The sequence below is a fragment of the Pongo abelii genome, chromosome X (assembly GCF_028885655.2).
Source record: "Pongo abelii isolate AG06213 chromosome X, NHGRI_mPonAbe1-v2.0_pri, whole genome shotgun sequence".
Classification (NCBI taxonomy): Eukaryota; Metazoa; Chordata; class Mammalia; order Primates; family Hominidae; genus Pongo; species Pongo abelii.
The window spans coordinates 11,170,156-11,192,510 of record NC_072008.2 but is presented as its reverse complement, the minus strand read 5'-3'; the positions used below and the strand labels follow the sequence as shown (position 1 = coordinate 11,192,510).

Below are 22,355 nucleotides of genomic sequence, written 5' to 3'. Positions count from 1 at the left end.
GACAGTCTTTTGCATTGGTTGTTTGCTTTTCAGGTACTGGTTTGGAAATCCTTGAGCTGGAAATAGATCGTAATAGCAGATATCATGACCACAGATATCAAAATACGAAGGCACTAGATTATAATGGTGGTTCTCAAACTTGAGTGTGCAGCAGAGTTGCAAGGAAACTTAGACATTCAGATTCCTAGGATGCACTCCAGAGAATCAGATTGAGTAGCACTGGGATGGGGCCCAGAAATAATCTGCACTTTCTAGTGAAGACCTCCACAGAGTTCTGGTAGTTTCCTAACCACAACTTTGGAAACCATATCTTGGGAAACACTGGTCTGGTAGAAAGACCATGTGCATTGGAATGAGCTACCAAAATTCAAATCCCTGCACAGCCACTTATTTGCTATGTAATCTTGGGCCCCCACAGTTAACTTCCCTAGCCAAAAGATGAAACAACGTGACCTAATTTACAGGACTGTTATAAGAATTAGAAATGACATTTTAAGGGACCTAGAACAGAATTAACATATATTATGCATTAAAAAAAAGATTTCTGCTATTATTACATTAAAGTGATAAGGTGCCTGCTCTATCAAAGCATGTTTGGGTGTTTTCTTGGAAATCAAGCCCACTCTGCCCACTGTGTATAATGCTGTGACCTGATCCCACACATATATACTCCTAGGCCCTTACTCTGCTCTTTTTATTCCATAGCATTTATTACCTTTTAACCCACTATATAATTTACTTATTTTTATGCTTATTGAAACCTAATAGAATACAAACCTTAAAAAGGCAGAGATTTTTGTTTGTTCTGTTCACTGACATTCACACCACCTAGAAAGTATATGGCAAAAGATGGGTGCTCAGTAATTATTTGTTGAATAAATATTGCAATTATGTAGTACTAGAAAAAAAAGTATTTTTGTTTCAATTTTGTCCAGTGTCCATACTGCTTATATTCCCTTACCTTTAAATCATGACCCTCCACTTCTGATATCAACACCTGTTGAAAAACTGGCTAACATAAAATGATACTCTGTGGGAGCACTGGAAATCAAGGATAAGAATCATGAATATCTACACAAAGTCATTGGTATTATCCTAACCAGAAAGCTCTCACTGACTAAGTCACTGATACATGAATTGTTCTGAAAGTTGTTACTTCTGTAACTAATATTGGGAATTCCAGAGAAAACTCATCATTGCTCTTGGGATTAGTAAGAACTTCAGAGCAGAATGGAGAAAACTGTCAGCTTCTTCTAAGGGCTGACATTAAATGATTCTTACTAGGGCTTCTTCTTAGGAGAGGGGCAAGAAAGAGAAGACACCACCCTTGTAAGCTGATGAAAAGTCCAGAGTGCAGTGGAGACGTGGGAAAGCCAGTGTGTTCCCACCCCACTGAGTTGTCAGCCTGAACTGGGGACCAGCTTAGTGCACGTGGGAAATTTCAAATGAGCACTACTGGGAGCAAGGGTCAGAGGCTGTGATGAGGATTCCAAGTCAGAAGCCAAGCTTTGCTTTGTGTTCTCTTCATTCCCTGATGCAAATCGCATTTTCTTAAAGCCACTTTGCACACCAAGTCAAAGAGTCAAGCATTCATCCAGGTCATCAAGCAAGAAACCACCCCTCCCAGTATATCCACATAATTATATATGATTTCCATTTCCTTTTCTATATATCACAAATACCACTGTCTATGTGCCAGGGTTGGGCTACTCATTACGTACATTATTGGCTTGTTTAAATCTCACTGCCATTTCATGAGGAGTAAGCCAAGTTTGTTTGCCCAAGTGATGCAGTGACTAAATGAATTATTTCTACAGCATGATGCCTCCTCACACAAAAGAAGAGGCATTTTGATGTGGTATCTCAGATATGGAGTCCATTTGTGGGGAAAGAACAAGAAAATACATTTTAGCCAATCTGAAAATGAGGAATGAAGACCTTTAACAGCAGTAATACTGCTAGACTAATCATAGCACCCCTGATGTTCAGGCCAGCAGATGGCTTCCAGAGCCAGCAGTGTTCCTGCTATAGCCTGCTCACTTGGCCCTGTCTGCAAAGACAGAACATGTGTACTGTTTGTGTCCCACAAAGATGGAAGGAAGCAGAAGCAAATTATGCCTGAACCTTTTCCACTCCCTTTAACCTGTTGCCACGGAGCAAAGACTGCTGATTTCTTTCATCTTTGCTTGAGTTATCCTCCAACATCGTTCCATGAGCCCTGGACTCTTCCACTGTATTTGTTCACTATTGTACCTGAATTGCCAAAACATGCTGCCTGACATGTATCAAGCACTTGAGAAATATTTGCCGAATTTAATGCATCTTGACCCTCCCGTGCACCCAGACCCCTTAAATTATTAAACCACCTGTCACAACAGAGCCACGCCAAAGGTTCTAAGCTGGGCCTGTCCTCGTTTGAGCTTTTGCTCCCATAAACAGCCAAAGTGATTTCTTTTAGTGTGTTTGTTAACTACAAAATGCCATCATGATGTCCAGTGATATTTACTTTTGCTGGGTTTTAAATGCTAAAGCATCCTTCTTGGTCAAGTGCAAAGTGGTGGATTGGTGTGGAACATCCAGTGACAAGTGCAGTAGGGCTGGGTCCTGGGAATAGCTCTTCGAAAAGCCCTTAATGGTTTATTGTGGTGACTTAGTAAATGGAGAAAACTCATACCACTTTTCTCTCTCAGTGGTTTATGGAATAAACTACCTCATAGCAATTATACCCCAGGCAATAATTCAAGGTTTCATTTTTAATTTGATCGGGTAGATTTTAATTGTGACAGTTTTATTCTTTCATATGTGCAGTGTTTACATTTTTTTCTCTGAAGCAGGAGGGGCCAAAGTTCTTTTGATTTTTGGAATAGCATTATGCTTTGAAGGAACTCATTAAAATCTAAGGAGTTGAGTCTCCAGATAAACACGACCATAAATGGTACCCTTAGAAAATATCTAGAATTGTTACATGGTTGACTAAAGCCCAGCAGAGATTTTGATGTGAAACAATGAATTGTAAATGAAGAATCACTTTGGGCTGGGTTTTGTTTCTTCTTTTTAACATGCAGAATTGCTTGATTTTTAAAAAAATGTAATATGTCTTTCACTACCCTTCTCCTTAGTTCCCATTTTGCTGTATACAAAAATCCCAGAAGCAGAAAATGAAAACGTTGTTTAATTATTGAGCTATCTTTTTCAAAAAGTTTTGAAGTTTTTGTATTGATAAGAAAAATAGCTGAAGAACTTAGAAAAATTCTGATGATAATCAGTTGGGAAAGAAAATTTATTTTCCCACTCTAGAAATGAATAACAAGAAAACTGTGCTGCAGCATGATATAGGTACCACTGATAAGTAGAGAGAAACATCTAGACAAGGGCAACATAACACATGCAGACCATAATCCTGGGTGATTTTAGATTATTATTATTTTTAGCCATTTCAGCAACATTCACTGCACATCCACTGGGTAGAAATCACCACCCTAGCTTGTATTCTGAAAGAGCATGAAATTGAGCAAGTGAGTGCGTAAGTGAATGACGGGGTGAGGGTCATAGAAGTGCAGGTAAGAGCTTCCAGAGAGGAAAGAGTAGGAAGGCAAAGTTAGAGGAGGAAAATGAGACATCATTTAAGAAACATTTGACTGGCAAGGAGAACAATAATCAACTGCAAATGGCTTTCAACATTAGCATTTATTATGTGACACAGTAAATATGCGGGGGGCACAGTTTCAGCAGCTCGGTAGTACTTTGCTCTCTCTCTGCTCTGCCATCTTCAGCTGCAAAATGGCTACAGTTGATAACAGCATCTCTTCCAGCCATCATTGCATCGATTAATGAAGAGATGATGTTTCTTTTCATGCACCCATTTTCAATAGGGAAGATAACCTTTTCCAGAAGCTCCTACATGCCCCCCTTCAGGTACCAGCATGTGCATACATGATCTTGCCCTAGCTTTGAGGGAGGCTAGCTGACAGAAAACTACAAATTTCTGAGCCTGTTTCAGTTCTGGGTAAACAAATCAGATAATCCCTGCCTTCAGGAAACTTACCTTCTAATGACGTGAATGGTGGGAAGATTCAAGGTCTAGCAAAAGGAACTGGAAGGGGGAGGCTACACAGAGTCTGGCTTCAAGACCATTGCAGTTAAGGGCCAAGAGGTCATAGGCTGTAACTCCAGAAATTCAGAGGGGGATTAGAAGCAGAGACATAGCAAGAGAAAATCCTATAACTGAGTTACCCAAAAGAAGTGTTAAACAAAAGAGAAGAGAGTGCTTCTTCTCTGAGAGTGAATGGATGACTGTTAATAAAAACTAATAATTGCAGAACAAATATTGTCCATCTCCATGTTATCTGCTTTTATTTTTTCAAGTGTTTAACTTATTTCATCTATTTCTAATAAAACATTTTATTACTAGATCTCTTTGCAATTGGTAATCTATTTTCAATTTTTTTTAGCGCTTTTGATTCCCATAACACCCCCCATTAAGTAAAATGAATATGCATATGTTTTCAGATGTGGGAACAGAATCCTAAAGAAGGTGATTGATGTGTCCAAGTTTATATTAATTATAAACAGCAGAGCCAAAACTGGATTTCAGGGGCTGTTGCCTCAGTCAGATTTTTTTTACAGCATCCTAATTCCTGAAAAGATATGCTTAAGTCAGTGGTCTACCTAGATATTTCTTTCTTACTTATTTCAAGCTGCTGTTTCCTATCAGTTTATTTACTTGACTTTTATTTCTCCATTAAGTACCTAAATTAATAGAGAAATAAATGTTCATCCAATTTAACTGAGCCAGTACTTTGAAATTTTTATTAAATGTTAGGAAATGAAATGTGCAGTTATAGCAAAAGATTAGAAGAATTATAGGAAAACAGTACTGGGTGCTGTTGTATGAACATTAAAAAATCAGTTTCAGGCATCATTTCAAATTTTTTACCTCATTTTCCCACTGACTCCAATTTTCTGAATCATTCCTTTATTTTTTAAAACGTGGTTTAATCACATACATTTTGAAGCTGCCTTAAATCACTCTGTAACAAAATGGATTATAAATAAATTAACTAATGAATTATATACAACTGTAGTTAGTTTTGCATAATACATAGGAAAATATTATTTGCCTTCCTGTAATACATGGATTTACAATTTTAAACTATATCTTTTTTATGCATTTGTGAATAGTGTCTCCAAGCCAAAATGGTACCATGGGCCTTTTAAAAGGAAACTATAGATAGATTTATAACTGTGACCCTTCCTATTTGCATTTGTTACCAAGTAAGAGTCACATATGCTACATAAAATAGACCTCAATAATTATGATTGCTCGCCTAGCTGAATGAGGAAAACCTCTGAATTGCAGACTAGCTTGACAAAAATTTATGGAAAGTTATTTTTTAAGTAATGATACTTCTGAAACCTATTCTAATAATGCATCCAAGTTGATAATTTATCTTAGACATACTACATACTCTCAAATAATTAATATTGTCATGCTTGCACCACTCTGAAGGGCTTGCACTCTAATTGTTTATTCTTTAATTAAATCCAAGAATGGATTAGTGCTTGGAGCGAAATTTTTTTTTTTTTTTTTTTTTTTTGAGACAGAGTCTCGCTCTGTCACCCAGGCTGGGGTGCAGTGGCGTGATCTCGGCTCACTGCAAGCTTCGTTTCCCGGATTCACGCCATTGTTCTGCCTCAGCCTCCCAGGTAGCTGGGACTACAGGCGCTCACCACCACGCCCGGCTTTTTTTTTTTTTTTTTTTTTTTGTATTTTTAGTAGAGACGGGGTTTCACCATGTTAGCCAGGATGGTCTCGATCTCCTGACCTCATGATCCGCCCACCTCGGCCTCCCAAAGTGCTAGGATTACAGGCGTGAGCCACCGCGCCCAGCCACGAAACTTTTTATTACATGTCAAAGCCTAGCAAATTTTAAATTAAACTAACTGGATGAAAATGCAAGTACTTTTCCTAATTTGTTTATGGAATTTTCTTCTAAAAAAGAGATCGGGGCATACATTTTTGTCCTATATTATTTTTTGCTTTGCTGTTCATTAAAAAAATATGAGCTCTCTTTCTTCTCATTTTCACCCTTTAGGTGTTACGTTTTAAAAAACTGTTATAATAGCACATGGCCATTGGGTGATGATCTTTGAAAAAAATACAGTAAAAATGATGTCTTTCTGTTTGTTTAATTTATACAGTAAGAGAATAATGTCACCCTTGACCTAAATATCCTGCCCTTTCCCTTCTCCCCATTTTCATTCCCAGGCCACTGCAGCTGGTCACAGGGTTTTAAATACCATCTATATGTGTCTCTTAAATGTCTATGTTCAACCCAGACCTCTCCTATGAACTCTGAATCCTTATTGCCAACTATCTACAAGATATCTCCTTCATTTGGATGTCTCGCAAACCTCTAAACATTATCATATCAAAACCACACTCCAAAACTTGATCCCCAACCTTCTCCTCCTGCAGCTTCTCCAAACCACTCAACAGCAACTCCATCTTTCTAGTTGCCTAGGCCCCAAGCATTGAGGTCATCTTTTCTTCTACCTCTCCCTCTCTTCTCTCTCTCCATCCAATAAATTAATGCTATCACTTCTATCCTCACTATGTCCACAGTGGAAATATTTCTCATCACTCACTGTCCTGGTTCAGGACCCACCATCTTATCTGGGTAGATCAGCAGCCCCTCTCTGCTCTCCTTGCTTTATCTATGGCTCCATGCATTTTACTCTCAACTCAGCAGCCAGAGTGATGCTGCTTCATGTTAGTCATCTGTTCAAAATCTCCAGTGGATCCCCACCCACTGCAAGTAACAGCAGAAGTCCTTATTATGACCCATAAGACTCCATGACACCTTGTTCTGGCCCCATGACCCCTTCCGACCACCTGCCTCCTTTCCTACTCTCTTCCAGCCTCATAGGCCTCCTCATCACTCTTGACTCAAGACCTTTATCATTGGCTTTCTTTTCCTTCCTTCTACCTGGAATGATTTTCTCCAACTCCTTCATCAATTTGAGTTTTCTGCTAAAATGTCAGCTTCTCTGGGACTGACAATCCTATTTAAAACTGCATCTTCCCAAGCATTTCTCATTGCCCTTCTTTGCCATGTGTTTCTCTTTGTTTTTCTTGTATGTTTGTTTAATGCCCGTCTTTCCATATTTGTTATCAGCTTCATGGAGACAAGGATTATTGTCTGTTTGGTTTGTAACTGAATTCCCAGCATCCAATACCTGGCACTCAGGAAGCATTCACTCAACATTTATGCAATGAATGAAAGGAAGGGAGGGAAGAGAAGACCTGAGGGAGAAGCACAGTGGTGCTGAAGTAGAGCTTGTGTGGAATGACTGCTGGGGGAGAAGATGGGAAAGACAGATTGAGGAGAGCATGCAAGTGGATGGCTTCAGCCATGGGAATAAAAAGAGTTTCCAGTAAATGAGTGTCTTGACCATGGCATTCTGAAAACCACATAGAGAAGAAATGTGATGCACATGTTAAGGAAATAGCAGACAAATTTGAAAGCTGTTGTATCAAAGGTTCATCAAGTACGATCAAGTAGGATGAACAGATTTGTAAGAGACAGAACGCATTTCCTTGCTTTCTCATCCCTGTTTTTATTAATAAAATTGTTTCCAGATTCTCAGAGCTCAAGAACCGTAGAGTTCTGCAAGAGGCAAGAAGCAAATTCTTCCACCAACCACTTATTTTCAGAAGACGTGACCCTGTAGTTTTAAAAAGTCTTCTCTCTGAGCTCATGTGTGAGAGAATCAGACTGAAATTTTATTTTCTCTCAATAGTTTTGAGTTTCCTTTGGTTGAGCTATCAGCTTCTATGGAATAAGAAACCACAAGTCAGAGCTGGGTTCAATCATCTCTTATAGAACATTTCCACACAGATGACTTAGGGTTGTGAGGCCATCTTCTAATGTACTGTGGATGGATTAGGCTTAGAGAAACATATGATGCTCATCTATAGAACTCTACTGGATGCCTAACAAATTACAAAGTGAGAAACTTTTCATCATTGATGGACCAGGTGCAAGAAAGGAGTAAAGGCAGGCACCGAATAACAAAGTGACATATGCAAACGTAGTAGCCAGCAATTTTTTGAGTATTTACCATTGACCAAGTACTGTTTTAAAGTCTCAACATATAATAAGTCATTTAATCACCATAGCAATGCTTCGTGGTGAGTACTATTGTTATCCCCATTTTACACGTGAGCAAACTGAGATCTAGGAAGATCCTTGTCAATGTACCTTGTCAAGGGTCCCACAGCTAGTGACTGGCGTGGCTAAGATTCAAACCCAAGCAGTCTGGCTCAAGGGCCTGCCTTCTTAATAAACTGATCATATATTCCAGAACTCTGCCTGCTGTCTTGGCATAATTATAAATGCGAACTCTAGAAAGTGCCCCCATTGGGCAATAAATTATGGATACTATTTCTCTGAACCATGATATTTTCCTTATTCAAAACCAAGAAAATCTAGCCTGAGCAATAAACGCATCCAAGTGGTTCAGTTGTATCTCCAGGCATATGAGGGGTGACATTTTGGATTGAATATGACTGTTGGTAATCATCCAGTTGGTCCTAAGAATTAAAGCAGCTGCATGGGTTGGCATAGGTTTGGTTTTAACCAGCAAATCATTCTGCTCTCTTGCAACTTTTAGGGCTCTGTTTTATGCTACAGTAAAATTGTCAGTGACCATATTTTGCCTGTTTCTGGAATGGTTTTATTTATGCCTCAACATTTGGCTCCTTCAGGTTCCCCCAGATCTCCAGAACGAAGTGCTGATCAGCCTGTTAGAGACCGATCCTGATGTCGTGGACTATTTACTCAGAAGAAAGGCTTCCCAATCATCGTGAGTATTCCAGTGTTCCATCTTCTAAAGCCGCATTGGAGATTTCTATTTCCATTTCTGAGAAATTGGAAAGGTTTACACAACTACGTGCAGGGTGACCTGAAGTGGAATTTTGGCAACTTTTTGGCAATTCTGATCAGTCCATCTAACCAGAAAATGCTTCAGGTCCCATCAATCCACTTACCAAATTAGAAACCACATTACAAGATTTTTCTGTTTTATTTTCAGCTTTCTCTAGCCTCTCAGGGTCCTTTTGACTTCATTTACAGGGAAAAAGCACATATTACTGGCAAGGGACTATAATACACGTCAATGATTCTACTTCTAGAATTCTGATAAGCGTGCGTAGGGGCCCTTAAGGCTGCGCCTGAATGCATCTTGCTTATGCAGCTTTACCAGTGGGATTAACCCATTATCAAACCACAAGACAGACCTTAGCTGAGGCCTAGGTGCCCATTTGAAATTAGAGGTGTGCACCCTCTTGGCTCTCCCACTTTTTATAGCTAGTATTATTTTGATAAAAATGCACATGGGTTTCTACATGCACTCATGTTTGCAATTAGTAAAATGCAAGCCATGCTGCAGGCTATGGCTTGCTGCCATTTTTGCTCCCAAAGGAGGAGCGCAGAGTTTTTGCATTAGTCAGATTTTATGGTTACTTCCAATCTTTGCTGCAGAGGCAGAGGGTGTGGGGATGCTGAGCATTTGGCATAACCAGTTAAGGGCATAATATAGCATCATTAACCAGGAGTAGTATCACCACCATGACACCAAACCATAAATTTGTGACAGGAAAAGTTGTTGCTATGCTCTTATAAAATTATCACTTTTGTTATACTTTTAACCTACTAAATTTCAGCAATTCTAAGATATGTTTCTCCCATGCCTTATGATCTCTGAAACTGAGACTAATCTTATAACCAATGATAAGCTCCTAACGTAATCCCGTACCTGTAATCCCAGCACTTTGGGAGGCCGAGGCGGGCAGATCACCTGAGGTCAGGAGTTCGAGACCAACCTGGCCAACATGGCTAAACCCCCTCTCTACTAAAAATACAAAAATTAGCCAGGCATGGTGACAGGTGCCTGTAATCCCAGCTACTTGTGAGGCTGAGATGGGAGAATCGCTTGAACTGGGGAGGTGGAAGTTGCAGTGAGCCGAGACTGCACCACTGCACTCCAGCCTGGGCGACAGAGTGACACTCTGTCTCATAATAATAAATAAACAAACAAATAAAATAATTGCATGTCTTAATCAATGGTGTCTTATAAACAGTAACACATGTTAAGTTATTCCTGTATATTGGTGTTGAACTTGATAAATTAATTTTCACTCATGATTATTGCAGATACTTAAAAAGTTATATTATTTAGAGAAATTCGGTGAAAAGGAATTCCATGTTGTTCGACCTCCTCCTTTCCCAGGTCATTACGTTGATAGCACAGCTAAATTCAGCTTCACTCCATTTCCTGCTTAGCAGGGAAGACCTTTTAATTGGATTATCCTTTCAGATCTACTTTAAAAAATCTCTGTCTGGGCCATTCATTATCAGGCCAAATTCTGATTTAAATAGGACCAAATTCTGTTGAAAGTAAGGCCTGGATTTAAGCCCCAAGAGCCATGAGTGAGTAAAATTATATTCAAATTGTATAGATGAGCTAGTATTTTATGGTCTTGCTTTTCATATCAGAGAATTAGGCTTACACTTAAATTTTTCCTAGATCTCTAACCCTCATCAAGGTATAAGTCCTAATTTATATTAACAAATGGCTTTTCTTTTCAGCAGATCATGCACCAACATAATTTTAATAAACTCATTTATTTCCCTCCCTTGTACAGAAAAGAGACATGCTGGCATTTCTATTTATGAGCCCCTCATTTAAACTGCACTTATAACGTATGGTTGGTACTGTGTGGGAAAGCTACCAAACACACACTTTTGAGGAAAACCACTGATTTTTGCCTTGTCAGATTTCTGCTTTTGTGTGGCATTATTAGATAGATAAACACTATTCTTTAAAGAACAGTTGATAGAAGTTATTTTTACATGATTTTCAAATATGCTCTTTGCATATAAATGCCATGGTAAAAAGCAAACCTTTCTTTCTCTTCTATTAGGAAAAGGAAGAAGCACACATATTAAGCCCATCCCAAGCTGTACAATTGTCGAGCCCCTTCTGTTCCCTATCCGTAAGAGTAAGAAGTAGAATTTTAAAGTGTAGGTGAGCAGACCCTAGACCAAGATCTTAGGTGAGTGTCAGGGTTTCCAAGAAAAGAAGAATGAGCCCATAGGAGCTCTGTGTATGTCAGAGACTAGCATTATCAGTGAACAGAAAACACTGGGGGAAGATGTACTTAGGAGAAGAAAGTGTTTGGTTTTTGTTTGTGTTCCTCTAGGTACAGGCCAAGGAACAGCCCAGAAGGCAGAGAATGACGTCATGAAGTAAAAACGCATATGTTAATAAATGAATGTTTACTTTTAGTGGCCTTTTGAGGCTTGAGCTCCAGAGTGCTACCACTCTAGCTGTAGCTGCCTTTTTTTTTTTTTTTTTTTTTTTTTTGAGATCAAGTCTCACTCTGTCACCCAGGCTGGAGTACAGTGGCACAATCTCGGCTCACTGCAATCCCCACCTCCTGGGTTCAAGCGATTCTCCTGCCTCAGCCTCCCAAGTAGCTGGGATTACAGGTGCATGCCACCACACCTGGCTAATTTATGTATTTTTAGTAGAGATGGGGTTTCACTAGGTTGGTCAGACTGGTCTTGAACTCCTGACCTTGTGATCCATCCACCTCAGCCTCCCAAAGTAGGTGGTCTTTTTGTGTTTTAAACTCACTCACTCATGCTTCTCAAACTTTACTATGCATAGGTATCACCAGATCTTGTTAAAATGCTCTTTCTGAATCAGTAGGACTCGGGGAGGTAGTCTATGAATCTGAATTTCTAACAAGCTCCCAAGTGATCCTGATACTACTGGTCCACGATCCACACTTTGAGTTTAAAAAGCTTAAAATATCAAAGTATATTCTTGCTTTTAGGAGCTTTCAGACTTGTTGGAGGAGGCCTCCAAGGGTAGAATGTAAAACAATAGGTGCTGGCCCACTGGCTCTCAGACTCACCAGCCCCTTGGAATCACCTGGGAGCTTGAAGAACAACTATGCCTGGGCCATCCCTCAGAGATTCTGGTTCATTTTTATGGGCTGCAATCTGGACATTTGGATTTTTTTTAAAGTCTCTTGCATGATTTTAATGAGCAACCAGGGTTAAGAACCCCTAGCTTAGATCTACCACGTTGTGTATCACAAATTTACTATCACATGGGAGTTTGAGCTGGGTGATTTTTGACATTAAAAAGGCATCCTTGTGTTGGCAAAGGAAGGAAATCAATGCTCCAGACCATGAATCCACTTGGAGTTTGGAGAAGGAAAAGAAGTGTGATTTGAAGTCTCAGAGATAGCTTCTGAGAAGAGGAAGGATTTGCAGTGAACTTTGAAGACTGTGGAGGATATAAACAGGCCTGGATATTTGGGGAGCTTGCACCAGGACCTGGACATAACAGTAAATATGTTGGCTAGCTGGGGGCACAATAAAGAGGCTGGCCAGCAGTGAAGGTGGAAGCCCTTAAATGGCAGGCTGAGGGGTGGTGCTTAAGTCAAGAAGCAGTGACAATAGATTATTGTAAAGCTAAATTATAGTAAATTACAGTACCCTAAACTGCCAGATGGTGCTGGCTGCATTGGTATGTCAATTATCCATCAGTAACACATGTTTGTGTCGTCAGTTATCTGTCAATAACACATGCTTGTGTAGTTTAATAGACTGGTTACCATTTCAGATCCAGAGCCAGATTGCCTACGTTTGAATTCCATTTTTATTGCTATTATATATGCAGTCTATTAGTTAAGAGTTAATATCTGTTAATACATAGATAGATCTCTCTCTCTAGTTTCCTCATGTGTAAACTAGAGATAAAAAGTAGCACCAACTTAAATACAGAATTATGCTCTTAGTATGTAGTCTGGTTTATAATAAACATCACCAATTTGCTCATTTACAACTACTTACCAAAGGCTTGGCCATCACTAGATTCTACTTTGGTTTTCATGAGATAGCAACCTTCCAGGCAATATGACACAAGAGAGAACCCATTCACTTTAAGTTATGGCATTGTGTCTAAAAGCAAACACTATATTTGCTTCTAACCCTTTGATTTTTTTTTTTCCTGAAGCTTCTGTTCTCTGCCACCAGTTCACATACCTAAATAAAGCTTTACATTCCTGTGAGGCCAAGTGGAAACTGCACAAGATTTTATTTGGAGGGGAAAAGAAACAAGTTTTCAAAAGATTGTAAAACCAAGAACAAGAAAATATTATAATTTCCGTTTTGAAAGAGCAAACATTTAGTGATATTTGGGAACTTAATGTTTTGTTTTGATTTGGGTTTTTCACTTCTTTATGCAACATCGGTATTGGAGGAGTTAAAGGATAATTCCTTGTTTTTTCTCATGCTTGTCTGCTTAAATGTTTGGCTTCAACCAAAACGGGATGCCAGAGGGAGATTAGAAGAGATTTTTATGACTAAGAATGCAAGACCAGGAGTTTGTGACCAGCCTGGTCGCCATAGCAAGACCCCATCTCTACTAAAGAAAAATTTAAAAATTATCTGAGCATGGTGGCTTATGCCTGTACTCCCGGCTACTCGGGAGGATGAGGCAGGAGGATCACCTGAGCCCAGGGTTTTGTGGCTGCAGTGAGCCAAGATTATGCCAGTGCACTCCAACCTGGGCAACAGAGTAAGACCTTGTCTCTAGGAAAAAAAAAAAAAAAAAAGAAGGCAAGACTTTGATTTAAAAAAATGTATACTTGTCAGGTATATTTACTAGCATTAAATATGCTCTTTTCTTCAAAGGTACTTAAAATAGTTCCCCTACCGTTTGATTTAAGGATGTGAGGAAATAGGGAATGCGAATGGGAGGTTAATCAAACAGGACAGGATATGTTGAATGTGAATATTTGCAACAAAACAAAGGAATCACAGTAGGACTGGGACTTAGTGAGAGGCAAGTGAGACACTTGCCTAGACACAGAATTTAAGGGAATGCCAGAAAACTCAGTCAGCAAAATTGATTATGTTGCAATGTAATGTTTTTTAAAAATCCAAGCTAATGCCAAAAATGTTTGATAAAGAAAATATCAAAATTTTTAAAAGACTAGCCATGCTTAGTCATAGAACCTGAAACAAAAGGTAAAATATGTGCTGCTGCCTTAAATGGAAGCAACTCATAAGCCATATTTATTTTTTGAGACAGGGTCTCGCTCTGTCACCCAGGCTGGAGTACAGTGGCACGACCATGGTTCATTGCAGCCTCAACCGCCTGGGCTCAAGCGATCTTCCTGCCTCAGCTCCCAAAGCAAAATTTTCAAAATCTACTTTATCTTGGTTCCAACTGAGAGAATTGCTATGTTTGACAATTTCTCTTGACGAAGTGACAATCTTAAATAAGTTCTAACTAAATTAACCTGAAATAAAATAATAAGGAAATTCTGTTTGGGCATACATAAAACATTTAAATTTAATATAAATGTTATAGGTTCGAAGGTATCTTCAATTTTTCAATTTTTTCAGCTGCTTTGATGTTCTGGGAAAAAAATTATACGTAAAACCATGTATAATAGAGGTACACAGTTTTCTTTTGCCTGAGGCATCTCGGGGCCCCTAAGTTCCGCATAAGGGATGCTTTGCAGAACTAAGCATGATTAATGTGAAAATCCCCCATAAATCCAGAGCTCAGGAGAGCTCAGCAGAGCTCAGATCATCTGTGACACAGTAACTAGTTTCAGCAACAGGTCTTGTAATTTTTAAATATAGGCTTGAGGAAACATATAAAGATTTGCTCTTATTCTATCAAACCTCAGGGGCTCCCCAGAAATAGAATATTAATTAAATAAGGCTAAGTAAAGTATCTTCCCTTCTATACTCTGGAAACAAGGTCAAAATAGAACAAATTTAACTGCATCTGGAGAGAAGGCAGATATGGATGAACTAAACTCAGGTATATATATTTAAATTTCATTGTGGTTAATTCTATTAGTAGCCTTCACAAATTTTTTACTGAAAAAAAATTAAACTAGAATTAATTTTAAAAATTAGCAAAACTGGTGACTAGTGTATCAAGAGCATGGTTGAAGATCTGCACTAGTCTGAAAAAAAATAAAATTTCAGTACTGAAAAATAATTGTATTGTTTAGCTAGATGTTCATCCTATTGAATGACAAATCTGCCTTCTTCATTCTGGGGGAGCATTAGGCTTTCTTCTAATTTAAAGGTATCACATTTAACTTACCAAATATCACATAGATCATTTCTTTTAATCTTTCAAAGCTCATCATTAAAAAGATCTTTTTTCACAAACATGGAGTGTTATGTGACAGATTATAATTTCTGTTTTTCTTTTACTAGGATTTTTCAAATCAGAAAGGGTTTCGGGAAATTTTCAGACAAGAAATCTGACTTTACCAGTACAGTGTAACAGCAAAGAGTCCTATTGAGTGGCGGTAGCTGTTGGCCTCAATACCCTGGAAATTATGAAGCATTAACTGCCCCTGCCGCCCTCCCCCAACACACATACTCCATTCAAGAAAGCCTTTCCAGCCAGATAGTTTTAGAAAAAGCTTATGTGGAATAGAGAATTCCATAATGAAAAATTCTAAAATGCATGCATATATGCCTTCTACGGAAAGACATTCAAGGTGGAGGGAGAATTTATCACATCACCCCTTCCTTCCTCACACCTTCACTGTGATTCACAGCTTCTTTATAAATTCGCAGAATGTTAATTTGAAGATGTTTTTATCAGGCCCTCTGTAAATAATGAAGACAACACTGTCTGATCTTCACCTGTCATAAGTGCTCCATTTGCCAGAGATATTAGGAGGGAATTAATAAGGACTAAAAATGAGGGGACAAATTTCACCAAAGCCTTATGGCCAGGGTGTTAGCTTCATCATCCAGTGGAGAGTTTAGAGCCATGTCAGTTCCTCTTTGAAGTGGGGCACCTTTATCCCTAGCAATCTGTTTAAGGGAGGCTTTGTAGAACTGATGGTGATTAATGTGCACATTCTTCATGATTCCAAAGCTGCTCCAGCAGTGGATTCCTTTCCCAGTACCATTGATATAATCCAAGATGGATGATACAGTGCTTTCAGTTCCAACAGACTGGAACTTATCAGTCAAATGATTAAGCCAAGGATGAAGCCAACACACATTTGAAACATCCACAGTTCTTCTTGCTGGGGTAGCTCAGCAAGGTGCTGGGCGGGTCCCATCCGGTGATTGAACCGGAGTTTTCCATTTGTCCCCAGAACAAGTTCTGTGCTTCCGGCTGCAGTGCAGGCCTGCCCACAGTACCCTGCCAGCATGTTTACACCCTGACCTGGAGGGACCAGCTAAGGGTGAGAATGTGACTCGCTCTCCATGCCCATCCCTTGCTTGTCTGGTTAGCTGAGATTGGCCATGCATGCTGTAAATGGTCCTGGGGTTTGGGGGTCTGACGGGGAAACCCTCCATGCATGGAGGCAAACCCATGTAGACTGGTGACCTGTCCACCCAACCTCAATCCATGATGCTCTGAGACTGGAAAGAGAAGCCACCAGGCACTTTTGGATGCCAACTCATGTCAACTGGCAACTCATCCACCCAACATTCTGAACCTCAATCCATCAAACTCCGAGACATACAAAGAGATGTCACTATGTGCTTTTAGACTATTCCTCATCTAGTGAATCACTGATCAGAGTAAAAATTTCATGTAAATAGATACATGAGTATTTTAATGCCTTTATTTGGGACCCTGAACTCAAAACTATCTTCTTAGGGTTGGATTATCCTAGAGTCAAATCTGAGAGAAAACATTGTGGTTGCTTATCTCATTTTTCGGACATATCCAAAAGATGGTATGGTTTTCTAGATTTGATACTGAGTGTCCTGTGGAAAATCACTAAAACCTCCCCTCCTGGGCTCATTTCTCCACCAGTGTTCAGAAATTAGAGTGCTGCCAATTGGAGCTGGTTTGTAGGAAGGTAATGCCCACTCAAGAAGCCCCCAGAGCTGACTCACAGTGATGGGTTTTAGCCACCATCAGGCACCCTGGTCCTGGCAGACAACCACTTCTCTGACAGTTGTAGCCTGAAAGGTAGTTTTTCTTTCTTTTCTCACTTTTATCTCTAGGTTTCAGGGTCAGAGAAATTTCCTTTCCTATATACTTTTACCATCCACATTTCCACTACACTACACCCGGATTTATTCACACCCTGTCTTCTTGCAGAATTTCTGGATTATAAGAATTTGTTTTTTGATTTGTGATTTTTATATGGAAAATCTTACAGAACTTTATAGATTTTACCTGATTTATAAATTTGACAAGCTGCTTTTACAATAGCTTCCATAAACTTAGAAATGTTTCAGAAACTGGGATAGAATAGAAAGATTTAGAAGTGGAAAATGGAAAATGGACAGACACAGGAAGCATAGGTGTGTAATGAAAGTATCCACAATGACTGGATGCCCAGCCCCCATTACAGGACAGATGTGCTCTGAAAGGCCCTCACAATTCTGCTTCCAAGGCTCTGGAAATTTCTCCAGACTCCAGCCTCCATTCAGCAATCCTACTCTCTCTCTGTTCTGTGTCTTTGCTTCCAATTGTATTACCTAAGTGGGTGTATGTGTATATGCATGTGTATATAGTTGCATGTATGTGTATATGTAATATGTGTCTCTGTGTATATGTGTACATGTCTATGTCATATTTGTGTGCATGTGTATATATGTGTTTATGAATATGTATATGTGTGCATATGTTGATGCATGTATATGTATGTGTTTATGTCTGAATAGGTATATATATGTGCGTGTGTGTTGTGTATATATGTGTGTTGGGTATGTATGTATATGTGAGTATGTGTATATATGTTGATCCTGGATTTGCTTCTGACAGATATAAAACAATAGAATGACACTATTTTTTAAAAAAATCTATGAACTACCTATGTTGTTAATGAGAGTCCTGAGGAGTGAATAAAACAGTTTTTTTTTTTAATCCGTGGGCTTTCATGTGAGAAGATAATTCTTGGACATAGGTTCTTAGGCAAATTTGGCTGCCACTTCCTGACCTCTGCTGAGACAATAAAATGATAGGGAAATATTTTAAACATTTTAAAAGGCTATTAACTCTAAGTAAGAAAGAGCATTTTACTATTGATTTGTAATAATGTTGAACACTATTTACCAAATAAATTCTAGAAGGATCCCAACCCTAACTGCCTCTGCTGCTAGAGAGAATGGTATTCAGCATTCAGTCAGCTCCTTGTTTCTTTCACTCAATCCCAGACTCAGGTCAGGAAAAAGGAGAGTTGTTAACAGTAGCTTAGTACAGTGCCTGCCGCATAATTAACTCTGTATAAATATTAACTTTTACTCTCCTCACAGGCCAAGGGGATATTTCACATAAGTATATTTCCCAAACTGCTTGCCATGTGTACTCACACTGTATCTCCTCCCATGGCTGGGATACACTGGGGGGTGGGGAAACTTTGAAAAGAAGACATCGTCTCTCATTGGATGCCCCCTCTGTCTATGTCCCTGGCTGTGACCCCAGCCATCCCAAGGAGGTTCAGAGCCTGTGTCTACTATGAGACACCTCATCTACCTCTACCTCCAGGGATTCACTTCAGCCATCCCCGCTGTTTCCTCCCTGATGGAGGGCCCAGCTATGGTCACTTTGCCGGCTTGACTTAGGAGACTGAACCAGAAGAGCAGAGAACACTACACTGGTACTTCCTACCCCCCTTTCACTTCAAAATGTTCTCATCCACAATGGGACTACACTACATTCAGTTGTCTGGATCCTGCTTAAGGCAGACAGAGGAGGTTCAGGAATCGGCTGGGATGGGAACACCCTTCCTCCTTCTCCTAACTGTGGCCTCAGTCACCCCAAGGTCAGGACCACCACATTCACTCCCAGGGTAGCCAGTGCTGCAGTTTTGGCTACCATCTTTAGTTTCCCTCCTGATTTGGCTCTTAGCAGACCTTTAGCCAACTGTCACATCTACAGATTGAGAGAGGAAAATAAGGTTTGGTTATTAGAGGTTCCCAAACATCCCCGTGCATCAGAATCACCTGGAGGGCCTCTTTAAAAAATTTGCTGGCCTCATCCTGAGTTTCCCTTTTAATAGGCAGAGCTGGCTTTCAGGGCTATGACTCCACACTCAGAAGAAGCCCACATTTGGTTTACTGATTTGCAGTGGCCATCTTGAAATGCTTAACACTTTTTAAACACGGGGCATCACATGTTCATTTTGCACTGGGCTCCACGAATGGTGTAGCCAGTCCTGTCAGTAGGTCCAGAATGGAGCTGTAGAATTGGCATTGCCAACAAGTTCCCAGGTGAGACAGATGCAGCCGCCCTGGGATGCACACTTCACAACCACTCAATGAGATCTTGCAGACCTGCAAAATCATCCTCATAGCAGTCCTCTGGCTCCTTGCAATAAGATTATGTGATGAGAGTTCCAAGAGGAGGCAAGGAAGGGGCTTCTTTATTCCACTTTGGTAGGAAACGTCCTCAGCAAAAGGGTTCAAGCCCGTGTTTGCCTCAGTTACGGCTGTGGCAATATCACAGAAGCTGGGATGTTTTTCCCCTCGATATTAACCCCTGCTGGAAACCTCAGAGGAAGCTAGATCCCTGTGAATGCACTTCCTCCAGTTTGCATGCACAAAACCATTTGGTTAGGAAAGTGTTGTTCAGGCATGTGTTTACCTTCTTTAAGAAATAAAAAGGATTTGTTTTGAAAAATTAAGCCAAAAGAGAGCAAAGACTAGTAAAGAGAAGTGAAGTAAGGGGGAAGAGATGTAGGTTCTGGAACTTTTAATCAATCTGTGATTGTTTCCCTTCAAGATGTTGTCAGGGCCAGTTTTGAGGAGGGTAGAAAATAAAGATGTTTCCAGGTAAGACTTCCCATGCTCTGTTCACGTTGCTCAAGTTCTCATTTTTCTGTTCCACATACGTTTTCACTGTTATTTCTGTTTCTGTGACAACTCATGAACACAGGACTATGATAATGGTATACTAATTAGTACACCATATCAGTTTGTAAAAGCACTAGTGCCTTGTAGAATCATTTTAGATGTATTTGAATAAAATGGAGTCTAGTGACGGTCATACATTTATTGTTTTTGTCACTACTTTATACATGAAACACTTACTCCCACCGGTGGCATCAACATCTTTATCACATGAAGGATGGATTTACTTACACTAAGTATTTTGGTGGGATGGAAAAGTTGTCCAGAAAGCCATAATGAACTTCAAGCAAAGTGTCAACCATATTTTATCTGAATTATTCTTAATGCAGGATATTGAGGAAGGTGAAAGAGTCATCTACTAGTGTATCCTTACCTAATAGATAGTGAGCATCAGACTTTCACTTAAAAATGGAAGCAGGAATGAGTCCCTGAGGCACTTAGCGGTGCCCATTGGCAAATGCGGGGCTCCTTGTCGGTTTCATTCTCATCGTGCCTTCTCCATCATTGCCTTTTCCTGTTATAACTGTTGGGTTTTACTGCCCTCTGCTGGTCATATCGTTGAAACCCTTTCGCCTCATGGATGTAGATGTCTTGGAACATTGCTCAAAATGGTCTTTTTGTTTCAGCCTGTGTCCATGCATACTCCTCCAGTCATTTGTGTAACAGCCATATTGTTTAAATCTGGTCACTACTTGTTAACAAACTCACACACCTGTAATTGTCTCATTGTGCCAGAAGCCCTGACATGCTGCAGTCGGAAGTTTCCTTTTCCGTCGGAGGGAGGCATTCATCTACAGACTCCAACAAGGCCTCCAGCGGAGACATCTCCCCTTATGACAACAACTCCCCAGTGCTGTCTGAGCGCTCCCTGCTGGCTATGCAAGAGGACGCGGCCCCGGGGGGCTCGGAGAAGCTTTACAAAGTGCCAGGGCAGTTTATGCTGGTGGGCCACTTGTCGTCGTCAAAGTCAAGGGAAAGTTCTCCTGGACCAAGGCTTGGGAAAGGTAACTGGAGCCTGGCCAGCGGGCGCTGGCCAAAACAAGTGACCCTCCTCTTGTTGCATGTGGCATGGTGTGGGGCTCTTCGGACCTTCTCTTCGTCTCTCCCTTATTTGATGTTTCTGTAATTCAACCTGCATTTACCGAGTACCTGCTGAACGCCTACTCTAGGAAGAGGAAGGTGTGGCGAGCCCAGTCGTTGGCTGGGAGGGTCCCTGCAGGCCACGCTCCATTTCTCAGATATCTGGGAAATAAACGCATGCCCAGAGGAGCCACTCCTATTCCCAACTGATTCTTTTTCCCTCCAGCATCCTAGGAACTTTATGTATACTGGATTTGGGTTGCATATTTGCTAGTCTGAGGTACCACCCAATTACTGCTGTTACATTTCTAAAGAAAGCAAGCTGAACCTACTATATGTATGAAGACAACCTTCCAGAACCAAATAGTGTTAGTATCCAATGACAAGAGAGCACTAGACTGGGAGTCACAAACCTGCTCTGCCACTTTCAACCTGCAGGATCTCCAGTGAGCGATTGAGCTTCCCAGAGTCCCATTTCCTCCTGCTGTGAAAACTCAGAATAATAACAGTATTTAATTCATTGAGTTTAATGAACTAATCCATGTAAAGCCCTCAACGCAGCACTTCAAATGTAATATGCACTCGATAATACTTGCTGTGTAATCTTGTGTGCATTTCTTACCTGCTCCTTACGCTAGTTGCATCGTCTGTAAAATGATCTCCTGGGAACCTCCTAGGGATGAAGTGAGATAACGCATGTGAACTGCTGAACACGTGGAGGCACCCAGTAGACGTCTGCTGCTATAAATCGTAATTATAATCCCATCATGGGATTGTAGTGAGGATTAAATGAGATGGTGAAAAAGCCTAATGTAGTGCCTTACTCCATAAATATTGATGGATAAGCTAAGGGGATTTATGAGTGAATGCATGCATGAAGAAATCCAGTGATACCAATAGCAAAGTATTCCTGAGGGTAGTACAGAAACTCTATTGTTCCTCTAGTTCTGTGTTAAAATGGTTAGCACCTATAAAGCTGTTGTCACCCATCACCCTTCTATTCATTTCGTATAACATGCAAACTTATTACTTTATGGTTCTGGAGGTGAGAAGTCTAAAATGGGTCCACAGGGCCTCTTTCCCTTCTGGACGTCCTAGGGCACAATCGTTTTCTTGCCTTTTCTAGCTTCTAGAAGCTGCTTCATTCCTTGGCTTGAGGCCCCTTCCTCCATCTTTTAAGCCAACAATCTAGCAGCATCTTCTCTCCTACCCCTCTCTCATAAGGACCCTTGTAATTATATTGGTCCCATCCAGATAATCCAGGAAAATCTCCCCATCTCAAGAACCATAATTTAATCACACCTGCAAAGCCCTTTTTGAAAATAACAT

The 22,355-nt window shown here is 40.2% G+C and overlaps 1 protein-coding gene across 3 annotated transcripts in view; it reads left to right on the top strand.

Annotated features, from left to right (window-relative positions):
* The window catches only part of ARHGAP6 (Rho GTPase activating protein 6), a 541,363-nt gene that overhangs the window by 513,987 nt on the left and 5,021 nt on the right, over positions 1-22,355 (top strand). For all 3 annotated transcript variants that reach the window (XM_002831374.5, XM_054544332.2, XM_054544331.2), the window contains exons 10-11: positions 8,771-8,868; positions 20,682-20,950. In XM_002831374.5, the coding sequence (XP_002831420.2) occupies positions 8,771-8,868; positions 20,682-20,950 (367 nt within the window). The remainder of the gene's footprint in view (positions 1-8,770; positions 8,869-20,681; positions 20,951-22,355) is intronic.